The 14252-nt window shown below is 38.3% G+C and overlaps 1 protein-coding gene across 2 annotated transcripts in view; it reads right to left on the reverse strand.

Moving 5' to 3' along the window:
• prkcz (protein kinase C, zeta) overlaps positions 1-14252 on the reverse strand; it is a 54995-nt gene that overhangs the window by 8115 nt on the left and 32628 nt on the right. For both annotated transcript variants that reach the window (XM_088407601.1, XM_088407602.1), the window contains 3 exons: positions 9702-9781; positions 8855-8944; positions 2479-2594 (listed from right to left, as the gene is read on the reverse strand). In XM_088407601.1, coding sequence (XP_088263727.1) covers positions 2479-2594; positions 8855-8944; positions 9702-9781 — 286 coding nt within the window. The remainder of the gene's footprint in view (positions 1-2478; positions 2595-8854; positions 8945-9701; positions 9782-14252) is intronic.

The following is a 14252-nucleotide window of genomic DNA, read 5'->3' on the forward strand; positions in this document are numbered from 1 at the left end:
AGAATGTGTTACTATGTTACTAAAATAAACTATCAAACAAAGGGAGACAAAAAAAAGATGCTATTGAAGTATTGATTTCGATTTTGAACTACTATTTAACAAAGAGATATCCATCCATCCATCCATCCACCCATTCATTTTCTATAAATATGTTGGGACAAAACATGCAGGCATGTTCAGTCTGTTAAAGATAGAATGTTGCTATTGACAGCCAATTACAAAAAAATTAAATAACTTGTGAAAAATTATGAACTTCATATACCATCTTTTTGCATAAAGATCTGATGTTATTACCTGCGGCGTATAGTCCTGTGCGGCTTATCCGTGAAAAAAATACATTTTTTGCTCATATTTTGCTGCTGTGGCTTATATACCAGTATGCCTTATAGTCCGGAAAATATGGTATGCTTTCTGTATTTGTATAGAATGAAGCAGAAACTGTCAATCAAATCATTTTAAATCAAAAATTGTTTCTGAATCAAATCGTAGACCCAAAAGTCAGCATCAAATTCAATGGTGTGATATCCACTAACAATACCAAAACCAGAAACTTATTCAACAAGATCTATGGCTTTACTGTTGTTTTTCATGCCATCCATAAAACACTCTTCTAGTCTGGTGCAGTCATCATTTTTTCACTGCTCTTAAATTTCTCTCAGAGTAGCCTCAGGCCTTTGGACATACAAGAACTGAAGGAAGAGAATCATACATTGTTATTTCAAGAGTGCAGTACATACAAATAATATACTCCTACCGTGGATGGCGGTGGGGGTCTTTCATAATTGTTTGATCTGATTGGACCATTCTCAAGGACGTAGGACACATAATGGATTGTAAAAAAAAAATGAAATGGAAAAACACATCTATCCATTCAATAAATGGTAAATGGACTTTCACTTATACAGTTAGCCCCCGGTTTACGAACTCCCTGTTTTACGAATTTTTCATCTGGAACGCGTCGTTTTTTGTCCCTCTCTTACGCACAAACCTTTCATCTTACAAACAAACCTTTCGTCTTACGAACAATCCAACATGCTGGTCAGTGAGTCCGCACTATTTTTTTCGCTTTGCTGCATCAACAAAAATAACTATTCTCGCATGTCACGGAAACGCCGATATGCTATTGGTCTTATAAGGTCACAGTCACGGCCTCAGTCACGGAGATACGGATATGCTATTGGCCGGCGTCACGTCAATCACAGAAATGCCGATATGCTATTGGCCGAACGCCTTCATCTAGCTTGATTGAAAGGAAGAAGTAAGAGGATGATGACAATAGAAACAAAGCAGGAGATAATAAAAAAATACGAAGGAGGCGCACGCATAGTTAACCTTGCTAGTGAGTATGGCCATAACCGCTCGGCAATCTTCTAAGGGCAAGACTTTCCTTGCCGGGGGACGGACCTCGGTCGACAACAAAATGGAGATGCTTCTTCTATTATGGATTAAAGAGAAGGAAACCGCCGGTAATATGTTCTCGTTTGAGAAAAGTTCTTGTTTAAGAAAATAAATCAATAAATTCTGCGGGTTGGTTTCTGCTCCCCTCCGCCTCCACCCAGCTCAAGTCACGTCGCCCCAAAGGTAAAGGTCATTTTTCCTTTGTGTATTTATGTTATTTAATTTAACTGTACAGTAGGTTATGTTACTCATTTTTAATATGTGTATAAAGTCATGATGTTTTTACCTAAGGTTTTTGCACGCGTTGCACGCATTCACCAATTAACATAGGTTTGGATTGCCCGTCATATGAGCAATTCGAGTTACGAGCAAAGCCGCTGAACGGATTACTTTCGTAAAACGGGGGCCCACTGTATAGTGCTTTTCTGCCTTAGGTACTCAAAGCGCCTTACACTAACTAGTCAATTATCTACTGATGACGCAGCATCAGGAGCAACTGGAGGTTCAGTGTCTTGCGCAAGGACACTTAGACATGATCCTGATGGTCGGGGGATCAAACCCACGGCCTTTCGGCTGGGAGACGACCACTCTACCACCAAGCTGTGCTGCCCTCCAAAAAAAACATCATGCTATACATACACACAAGCAACATTAATGGCATCCTTCTGTTAAAGAAAGGAAACGGCACAAAAAAAGGAAACAACAAAAAAGAACATCAAACAAATAAGATAGGAATTTTACAAAATTCAAGACTTTCATCCAGTACAGGGTCTCTTGCATTTGTGCAGGGCAGAGTGTAATTCGAAGACCAACAAGGGTTCTCAGTACCGGAATGTGTTTGCCAACCGCTAAAAAACCGGTTTTGCAATCAGGTCAAGTCATGCCTGATTGTCACTCATTTATTTTCAGTAATTTCATTGGTACTTTTACCTTTGCTATATATATATATATATATATATATATATATATATATATATATATATATATATATATATATATATATATATATTCACCACAAATATCAGTAAAAGAATATTACTTAATGATGGTGGTTATGACATTTGAAAAATTGTGACCTACTCATCATCCGGTGTGAGTTGTACTGGCTCATTGGTAAATTGCGTGTCGAAATTTTCGAGACCGTAGTCATCTGAGATCTGAGGTTTGAAGGGTGGTGTCATCTCCTTCTTCTCCAGCTTTATGGAAACAAATGAGAACACATTTAATAAATCAGTCCATTCACCAGGATTCAGAATTCCAAATAAATGTGTATACAGTATATGTTTTGTTCAGGTTTTTTTCAACAGAGTAAAAAGGTATACGCAAACGTTCCGTAGTTAACTACAGGCATATACATGCTCTTATATTGTCACAATGGCAATTTATTTTTTAAGAAATATAAATTATTTTGGCAGCCATATTCCAAAAGTGAGACGCCTGGCACATCAAAACCCTGCCTCTCACCATGTGGCTTCCGTGCCGTTTCATGATGTCCTAAAACTAGTGTTGTGCCAAATTTGTACCAAGATGTTAACTATACTATTTTTTTTTTTTTTACAAGGGATGGCATGGCTCGGTGTTGATCAACTGGTAGTGTTCACCTTGAGATTTGCTTGCGCAGGAGCACAAAAAACAGATATCCTCTGTGAATCCTGATAAATTTACCATGGCAACGGAGAAACATGTTACGTTGTTTTTTTCCCCATTCAAAATTAAGATATGGTTTGCTTGTCTGTGACTGGATGTCACATAGATTTTATCCATATTAATTGACATAAGGCAATTATGTAAATTTCAACGCGTCTTATTTTGACATAAATATTTTGAAATCTTACCTTTGGCACATTGGTGACTTATATTTGTATGTAATTTGAATTTTTTTTAGGATCGAGATTTCTAAGCAGGAAGTGAAATGTTTTCTTTGACTGAAACCGCATCTCTCAGCATATGGCATCTTTCTAAAGCAAACCGGCCACGAAACAATAACAAAGAGAAAAGCAAACCTAACCATTTCAATTTTTAACTTAGGCGTGTGCCAGTTTTTATTTGTAATTTTACGGCAAATCCACTCTTCCACTAGCAAAGATTCTCCATGCAGCATGTGTGTGAAATCGTGAGAATCACAAACACCTGCTGGTTGGCCGGCCGTTTGCTTCCAAACACACATTTTTGCCACTTTGTCATGTTCTACAGTCAAATTTTTAACTAATTAATGAAACATTGTCGTTTACTTGGCCGACTCTCTTCTCCCCAACTCGGGGAAAAAAAACAAAAGTAAGGGTCTTTTCTGATAATGTGGGTGTGCATTTACTCTGCAAGGCCGGTAAGGGGGCGGTGTAGAGGCCGTACGAGGGCATGCCTCTTTACTGCGCCGTAACATAGAGCGACGCATGAACAGAAGTGCCTTATTCTTATTCTGTGCTGAGTGCGCAGAACAAGAAAGGAGTTTCCAGAAATGGGTCAAGCATGGAAAATAACACTTTCAGGATGTTTAGGGTGAGACATTGACATTATAACATTTGAGTTATGCGGGTGTAAGTCGACCGCCCCAGGGAGCCAAGGGAGCCATTAAATGACACAAAGCATGAATACTAAAAATAATAATGACCTTGTCTTGATGACCGTGACTAACAAAGATCCACCCATCCATTTTCAAGAGCCACTTATCATCAGAAGGGGCGCAGGCTTGCTGGCGCCTATGCCAACTGACTTCAGGCAGTAGGCTGGAGACACCCTGAACTGGTTGCCAGTCAATCGCAGGGCTCACAGAGATGAAAAACCATTCACGCATCCAATCACACCTTAGGACAATTTAGTATGTCCAATACACCCGCCATGGATTTTTTTTTTTTTTTTTTAATTACTGTCTGTAAACTACAATCCACCCAGATTGGAGAGGAGTAACGACTGAACAAATGTACATATCGAGCATATTACAAGAAAATGGGAAGTTCCACCATCAGTGTGGAAAGAAAAGTGATACAGAGCAGAAGGTTAGCAACTGGTACCTAGAAATTCTGCAACTTTTAGTATAGAACTATTGAAGCAGCCCAACAAGACCAGTTTGAGTCCATTCTGAATGTCATTGTAGACTTCAGTTTGGTCAGCACTTTAAAACACGTCCAGGTGCTGAGCTGAGATGAAGTGTTAAATTATGAATAGTAAATTAGTCTAGTCTGCCTCTTGCCCCGAGTCAGCTGGGAAAGATTCCAACTTTCCTGAGTACAGGCGACGTATAAAATGGATGGATAAATTCAAAATGGAACGTTACTAGGTTAGTTTCATTCATTCATTATCAATGGACACCTAGTTTCATTGGTAAAGGACCGTACCGATTTACAGCAATAATCATTCCAAAAGCTAAATTCAATCAGCGCTCTCGTGGTGTTCGGATCTTGGTTAGCTATAAAGAAGCTCTCATTTCGAAAGTGAATTAAAGAGGGAGGCAGGTACATTATATTCAAATGTGTCATCTCTTCTGAGAGTAAAGCTGCACCCCAGGGAGCTGTCTGATGAATATTAATACATAGTAACAACAGTAGCGGTGTGCCAGGCCTGTCAGGACTGGAGACAGGCTTCTAGTTTGAGGGCAGAGAGCGTCGCTTCTCCACCTCTCAAAGCTTTGTCAACTTGTTTTCCATCTGCACTACACAGGGGCTGCTTGCTGCACTCAGGAATCTCTCCAGCTTTGATATACTTCCCCAGTTTGCCTTTGGTGTGTACTTCACAGCTAGTGTGGCAGCACTCATTAACACACTGATGATTGTTTTCTTCGTCAGAGTGTTAGTTACTACCTGACTGTCTGAGGCCTAATCCCACTAGGAATAGAGATACCACGGAGACATTGCAATGGCGCTAACATTTTTAAAGCGGCAAATTAGTGACGATCGAAATACGGAACTGAAAACAAATAGAGCTGTATGTATCTACCTGGCTTAAGAGTCGATGGAGAACGATGAGACTATAAAACAAAGAAATGAATCAAAATTGTTAACTGACATCCTGCACAGCCTTAAATCGTTGACACTTTCCTTGGAAGCCGCAGGTTACAAGTGGATGCCCCAGTTAAAAATGTTCTAGCTCCAATACGATCGTGATAATGAAGCCTTGACTATAGCCCGATACATATATATCTGACATTTTATTGGTATGAATCTTTTATCAAAACAGTCAACAAAATAGTATGTATAAAAAATAAATAATTTTTAAAAAGATGGATGCTGGAACGGGACAATGAAACTAAATTCAGAATGGTTTCAAAAGTATTTTGTCCCAAAAGAAACAACTGCGGCAACAACTCGATCGTCTTCACAATTATTACAGGCGAGCTGTGTGTGTGTTACTGTGCCACTATTGCACCTGGGCCAGTCACATAGCTCTCTTCCTGATCTCGACATACACCCCACATAGGAAAACTGCTCCCATCACCACAAAAACAGTTCAAACGTGGCCAGAGGGAGCCTCCCAGCAGCTACCAGTCTGTTTCAGCTGGACAGACAGGACGGTGTCGCCGCCGTTGTGCTAAGCTACATCAGATACTGCACAGGCTCTGTCACGGATGAAAAACAAAACCCCCAGCCACCACAGCATCTCCATTATCAAGTATTCGGACAACACCACAGTGGTAGGGCTTATCTCAGGAGAGGACAAGTCTGCCTATAGGAAGGAGGTGGCGCAACTCTCGGCTTGGTGCTCTGACAACTACCTGCTCCTGAACACCAGTATGACTAGAGAGTTGGTTGTGGACTTCAGAAGGAACAAACATGATATCCAGCCACTGAACATCAGTGCGGAAAGGGTCTCAGGCTTCCGCTTCCTAGGGGTTAACCTCAGCAAGGACCTGACCAGGGGTGTGCACACTGCAGGATTGGTGAAGAAGGCCAAAAAAAGACTCAATTTCCAGATCCTGCATATTACGCATTATGAAGCGCAAAATGCGACCCCGGACCACAAACCAACTGAAGCTGTACAATAAGCAAAAAGGGGAACAACTTACACCAACAAAGCTTAAAAAAATGATTTTCCTGAGTTGTTAAACACTTGCGTGTTCCCATCTTTACAGTGTGTTCAATCGAATACGTTAAAATTAATTTGCAAATACAGTGATCCCTCCTACTTCGCGGTTAATGGGGGCTGTCAACCCCCCGCGAAGTCTGAAACCCGCGAAGTAGGGTATCAGTTCTAGATTTCTATGTACGCCCCAATATAGCCGCAGTAAACATAAACAATCTTTTTTTTTTTGTATTTTATTTCCTTTCTCCTATTATTTAACATTACATTATCCTTATTAACATTATTGTATATTCATTAAATAACTAATATGACTTAGTTTGTTGAGAATTTGTTCTCAGGACTGGTTATCTGCACCAAGACTCCGGTGAAAGAGTACACAAGTCATCATGTTGAACTTCACATTTATTTTGGCTCATGTATGGTGTTTCATGTTGTATCTCTTGAATAATAAATCAACAGCAACAATCTTAAAGTAAGTCAACTAACATATAAACACTTAATCTATGAATTTACTGTATTTTTAGCTGACATTAGCGGGTGAGCAACAACTAACAACAACTACTAACTATAAAGTGCAAACGAACACATAAAGAGAATAAAAACTCATCACTTACTAAACATAGGCAGGAGCGTGCGTTATCAACATAAATGATAATATACTATAAATATGAGCTTACGTTGTCATTTACTACGTCACCGTAACGAGCCGAATGACTCCAGAGAACGTAAAACGGGAAACGGAAATGCAACGCGACCAGACAAATTAAAAGCATGCGGGAAACGGAAATGCAACGCGACCAGACAAATTAAAAGCATGCATTTCAAAATAAGATAAAAAAAACGTCACGAACTCTAACGCTTGAGGAATTCTTAACATAGTTATTGACTAATATTACTTCGTTATTTGATTAATACAGTACTGTATAATGTACTTTTGTGCTTTTTTCCATTTTTGTACATGTTTGCACATTTTTTAAATGATTTTTTATTGAGAAAAATATTTTTTTATTTTTTCTGGAAAAAAACGCGAAGTACTGAGACCGCGATATGTGAGACCGCAAAGTAGGAGGGATCACTGTAGTCACTTTTATAACGATTTTCTACCACAGGTACTCTGAGCACTTTGTTTTGACAACACATTCCACTGGGGGTTCAGTATGATGCTCAAGGACACTTGGAAATGGTCACAGGATCAATCCCTTGACCTCTTGATTGAGAGACAACCACTCAACCACTAAGCCATGGCACCGCATCAAGTTGCTGTATTTTATCCTTAATTGGTTAGATGTGTTTTCTAATGGCAATTTGGTAAAGGTTGACTGACTATATGGTAGGTAACAATAGGGTATGGACTTACAATCTTAAAACAAAACAAAAAATTCAAAACAAAGCCGTGATGGAACAGTTTTGGAAATGTAGGGTATTTTCTTGGCACAGGCTCCAACCAACTACACCACAAGAAAAGCACAGATCTATATCGTAGATAATTACTGTTATGTTTGGCAAAGGGCAAATCAGTAAAAGTAATGACAGCTCTGTCGAGTGTTCAAAGCAAACTTGCATTCAAGGTGGGTGGCGGAATCTATTCTGTTTGTTGTTGCTTTCAAATTAGTTGGAAATAATCTGACAGATTGCAGAGTCCAATTGCGGACAGATGTCAGCACCTGACTGTCGTCACAAAGTAATAAGCACCAAGTAATAACATCTGCTGGTTACAATTTAGCAAACTAATGTCAATAATGTAATAAAATAATAGTTCACTCATTCATTATTTAGAGTCATCTACTGCTGTATACTAGTTAAGACACATATTATGGAGTCTTATTCAGATGCAAGTCGAAATGTGTTGGAAATCAAAATACAGCACAAACACAACACTTCATATCACAACAGACATCATACTTTGCATGAGCCAAAAATTAGGGGGTCAACATTTTTTAAATAAAAAAGAAAGACACATGCCATCCATATTAGGGCTGTCACTATCAAATCTTTTTAAAATGGGTTATCCTAGGTTATTCCATCAAATCATCTTTTTCATTTGTGCAACGGTTTTTCACACTATTTTGGTGCCGCAACTTCCTGTGAAATGACAAGGTATCTTGTTCTACCTTTTTTTATTAAACAGATGCATTTAATTTTTGTTTTGTCTTATTTTGTGAATCTCTTTGGGTGATAGAAGGGTTTTGCCAGCGCTGAGAAATACTGTAGCTTGATGAAGCTAAGATACTAATGGTAACACGAATGATTGTGGAGTGTTCCACTTTCTGTCACTGAAGCGATCAGCAAGCTATTTCACACATGTGTGCAATGTGCTTTTTACATTTTCACTGTATGCAATATAATTCTACACATTTCTTTATGTATTACTTACAATTCATTACATTAAAAATTGTTTGTAATTTAAATCCAATGAAGAAAACAACCTCTCTGTACCACTTACCTGGTCCCAGTCTATACTTCGGAAAAATGTGTGCGACTTGATATCTGTGAAACCTGTTTGGACCTGGCAACCCAGCCGCTCTTTAGGATCCTGTTGGAACCAAGATAGCTATTCAGAAATCAGACCCGAAGCAACTCCACCTCAGAGCAAAAAAATCCAAACAATGTCACATCTGGATTCCCAATTTGCCTCCCAAACCTAAATGGGGCCTCATATGGAAAATAAAATATTTCACATTGAATTTTAGGAGTTACAGTTCTTGAGGGAAGGAAGCTACATGGAAATAAACAGTGTTGTTTTTGCATCTTATTCATGTGTTCAGAATTCTTTTCTGTATTCGTCCCCAGTTTTGTGCCGCAAGACAATCCTGTCTCACGGGTCTACTTCGACTTCATGCTTGGTGTTTGTGCCCGGACGCATGGCACAAATACCTGTTTCCCACACGCATTGCGGGACCTTATATACAGGTCTGTGTCTGTCCAAATTATGTCCAATAAAATGAATTTAGCCTGGGTGGACTCTTTATTAGGATGTAGAAACATCTTGAGGATGATCTGTATAAAAGGGATAAAGCTGAGCTCAATTTTGAGTTTCATGCCAAAGGCTGTGAAAACTTGTGTAAATGTAATTTCTTGGTTTTCTATTTTTTTTAATATAGTCAAAAAATTAGGATGTTGAGGTAAAAATTTAATACACTTTGAAATGAGGCTGTAAGATAACAGAATGTGAAAAAAGGGAAGTGTTGCGAATGCACTGTATGTAGTTTGTCTATGTGCTTAGTTGAATTTCAGCTAACTTGCTGTCTTGAGTGAGCAGAAGAAGGGCTGCTTTGGCAATGGACTCTCACCTTGTTCAGAAAACCTTTGAGAACACTGGCAGCTTTCACTGACAAAGACCTTGGGATGCGAATAGGCTTTTCAAGAATAACTGTTGGAAAAACAGCACATCAACAAAACAGGGTGAGATGAAAAGAGAAAAAAAAGACAAGTGTGTGTGTGTGTGTGTGTGTGTGTGTGTGTCTACATGTGCACGCATGGGGAGGGGGAGGGGGGGGGGCAAAGGGCTGCGTGGGAGGAGACACAAAAGACTTAATTTTATTGGGTTAGTTCCATGTTGATAAAGCAAGACATAGCCTTGACACACCTGCATTTCAAATGTGATAAATTAACAAAAACAGTTTGGAAAACTGAAAGATGTTTCCCTCTGTCATCAATGAATGTGTCAATCAAGTAGCTGCTGAGACTTAACATCTGGTACAAAAAAAACAAAACAAAACACATGTTTACCTTTGTAAACTACTTCTGCAATATCATTTTACTGCGCACCTAGCTTTTGTGCTTTACTTGAACATTAGACACATGACATAACACATGCTTGTGTTGAGTTCCAGTAACTTGTTTTAAATTGGAAGTATTTTAAGATTTTCAATGTGTTTAAAATGTATTTGGGGGAATACATTGATTGACAATTGTTTGTTTATTGGGAATTGATCTGAGGCATCATACTGTCCCATAATAAACAGTATAAACACACAAATAAAACCTTGCTAATTTAGAGGACGAATATCTTCAACCATTCCACAAACAAGTCGAAAATAGACTGACCACCTTTTTGTGTTATGCAATAACGCAACTTTTTGGTATGGGTGAATAAACTCCACCTCTCCCCCCAAAAAATCTAAGTCGACTTTTTTGGTGATCCATTAAACCCTAAAAATTGGGTCAGATGAATAACCCAGAACACAAGCCATAAATGTGTGTCATTTTGCACAGGACATCTAAAATTGCGCTGCTTTGTGATTTATTAAATTGGCCTGACTTTTAGGGTTATTTATTTAACCACAGAAATTGCATGAATAAATAACCCCAAAAGTTGTTTTGCTTTATTGGCCCAGTTTGGGTGATGTTTTTAATGACAAAAAATCGTTAAAGAAAAACCCCAAAGGCTGTTGGGTTCAATAAATGACGCAAACATATATTGTACAAAACAACGAAATTTTTGGTCTGTGTGTGCAAAACAACTCAATTTTGCGGGTCATTCATTCAATTCAACTTGTTGAGGTGAAATTAATCATCAGGGTCAGGGTCTTTTTGGCCCAGTTCGGGTCATTTTTGACCAAAATCATTTTAGAGAATACGGTAGAGGCTTTGAAGAATATTGTATCCTACTTTGATACATCATCAGTTTGTGAAATGTGTTGTTTTTTTCCCCCTAATGAATCAAACATTTCCCAGGGTCTGGGTGTCACGCTGACTAAAGCGCAGAGGCTGGCATGTGCAGCGCCAAATACCGATGAAAGCAGCACCTGGCTCACGGTTCAGCTCAGTGGCATATGGCTGAGCAGCTCCTATAGGGAAAGCCTTGATATCCGTTAAAAGGCATGCATTCAGAAGCCTACTGTTTTAGCAGAAAACCCACTAGGAGGTTGCTACTGACAGTCAAAGCATAGACATATTGCATTATGGCAGAATTTCTGTTCTGAAAAGCTAGAGGTGGGGAAGGAGGGTGCGATGGGGGATGTGCAAAATAAGGGAGCCATATGGCTCGAGGAAACACAAACAAGAAAATGGAGGAAACACAAATAAGAAAATGAATGACCTTATTACGTTTATGTTTTTTTTTTTTTTTTACATCTTTCAATTGTAGTACATTATATATATATATATATATATATATATATATATATATATATATATATATATATATATATATATATATATAGCTTGTCATTGAAGCTAGTGCACGCTTTGTGCATTCAAGACCGTGAAGTGCATTTCTTTTTAGTCCCAAGTACTATGACAAAAAGTTCCTTCAACCATTGGATAGAATATTTGATGTACAGTACACTGGTCTGAGTAAATCAGAAGCAAATCTTGTCGTGTGTGTGCTGTGTTACTGTCTAAATACTGTTAAAAAGAAAGGTCATAATGGGTACTATAGTATTATAGTTTTTAATTGCTTTTTAACTGTTATTTAGGGGCCTAGAGTGACTTCCTTTTGTCAATGCGCAATTCGGAGAATGTGTCTATGAGGTGTATGGAGTGAGTTTTCACCAGGTTAAAGCTTATACCCACATTCCAAAAACATGCATGCTATGTTCAGTAAATACTAAATTGTGTGTTTAAAATAAGTGTGAGTGTGAAAGTTGAATGCTAGTTTGTGTGCTGCAGTTTGCTAGCAAGAATATCAGAGAACTTTCATGGAGACACCAGGGTTTTGAAGCATGAAAAATGGAAGAATGAAAAAGAATTGGAAAAAAAGAAGATTAACAGTGATGGCAAAGCTGAGAAATGTTATTGCACCCTGGAACCGGATGTGAAAAATGCATCTCTGTCCTTACTACGTGACTCAAAACAACTCTTAAAAATACTTTTACACTACTGAGAGTGAAAACACATACTGTACATTCTCAAAAATATAGGTGAATAATAAGCACATAATTTATTTCCAATAAAAAAAAATGTTATCCCTCTTCAAATGTTAACTCACAAAATAATGACTTTTAAAAGCATGTTTTGAGTGGTTTCAATTATTCAGTTCGCGTCTGAGAAAAGAATATTTCAATTGGGAAAATGTATTCTAATTTCAGAAAAATGGTTAAACAGCATCCCAAACTGAATTTGCATAGTGCGGGCACTGTTTTACTGACAACAGGAAACTGATGTGAAAAATGTCAAAATATACATCTGCTTTCCAAGAATCAGATTGTTGAAGTATGACTATGTATGTCCTCAAGGTAAGTGAGCAAGAGTCAAAACTTAATTATGTCAAATATGAACACAGGCAAGCTTCGTTTTGAGAAACACTGGCGAAATAAAGCTTGTTAACATTTGAGGAAAATAAAATTAACCCTGTTAGTGACTCCTGCATTTTAATGAAGCATAGCAAAACCATTTAAGCCTGCACTGGCACAGGCATAAATCCTTTGCAGCTCACAGCTCATTTTTATTCCATTACATGAAATCTGTTTCGCCCACACTCACACTTAATATCAGTTATGCGACAAAAGAAATGAACTTAAACAGTATGGTTTTCCCACTGGTGCCAAACAGCCAGAAACTTTGTTTTTAACATATTTTGTCTACAAGTATCTTGAATCACAAAGAGCCTCTGACCCTAAGCAAATATTGCTAAAAGGAGGCTTAGACCTTCACCAGCACTTAAAACTGTAACGTACATGTAAACATTTTTTTAAATCATTATGTTCCATAATGATTTGGAATTTGTCCACCTATCTGCAACTACAATTAACTATATCGAAACGTTGATTTTGATACTATATCTGCATAAAATGCCTCAGTAGAGTGGAATATTAAGTGTGTGTGTATATATATATAGCTTTGACAGGGGATGCTGTTGTGTACCCTATACTGAAAAGATGTCTCTGTACGACCTCTTTTCATTCTGTGAAGCCCTTTGAGACTTCGGTGATTTAGGGCTATATAAATAAAATTTGATTGATTGATATATATATATATATATATATATATATATATATGTATATATGTACACATATATAAGGTAAAACATGCGTGCGCCTCCTTCGTATTTTTTTTCTTTATTATCTCCTGCTTCGTTTCTATTGTCATCATCCTCTTACTTCTTCCTTTACCGCCACTTGCAATTTTAGAAGCCATGTCTAACAGATAAAGTTTGTAAAGTCTTAACAACATTCCTTCCTTCCGTTTTTCACTCCTTTTCTCTCCTTCCTTCCGTCCCGACCAGCTGTGCCATCAAGATAGATGAAGGCGTTCGACCAATAGCATATCTCGGCATCTCCGTGACTGACACCGTGACTGAAACAGTGACTGTGACATTGTAAGAGCAATAGCATATCAGCGTTGCCGTGTTAAACGTGTGCAGATGACTTTGTTGATGTAGCTAAACGAGGTCAATTGTACATACAAATTGACTGGCAGCGCGTGGTGAAATCATAGATGGAACCATCACGAATTTACACACACATTCAAAATTAGTACTGTACAGTCAATTTAATTAATATGGATAAACAAACGATAAATGACATTTACCTCTGGGGCGACGTGACTTCAGCTGAGTGGAGACGGAGGTGAGCAGAGACCAACCCGTAGAATTTATTGATTTATTTTCTTAAACAAGAACTTTTCTCGAACTAAAACATATCACGGGCGATTTCCTTCTCTTTAATCCATAATAGAAGAAGCCTCTCCATTTTGTTGTCGATCGAGGTCCGTCCCCGACAAGGAAAGTCTTGCCCTTAAAAGATTGCCGAGCGGTTCCGTCCATACTCACGAGCAAGGTTAACCATGCGTGCGCCTCCTTCGTATTTTTTTTTATTATCTCCTGCTTCGTTTCTATTGTCATCATCCTCTTACTTCTTCCTTTACCGCCACTAGCAATTTTAGAAGCCATTTCTAAC

Source organism: Hippichthys cyanospilos, chromosome 2 (assembly GCF_059441005.1).
Source record: "Hippichthys cyanospilos isolate Australia breed blue-spotted pipefish chromosome 2, RoL_Hcya_1.0, whole genome shotgun sequence".
Classification (NCBI taxonomy): domain Eukaryota; kingdom Metazoa; phylum Chordata; class Actinopteri; order Syngnathiformes; family Syngnathidae; genus Hippichthys; species Hippichthys cyanospilos.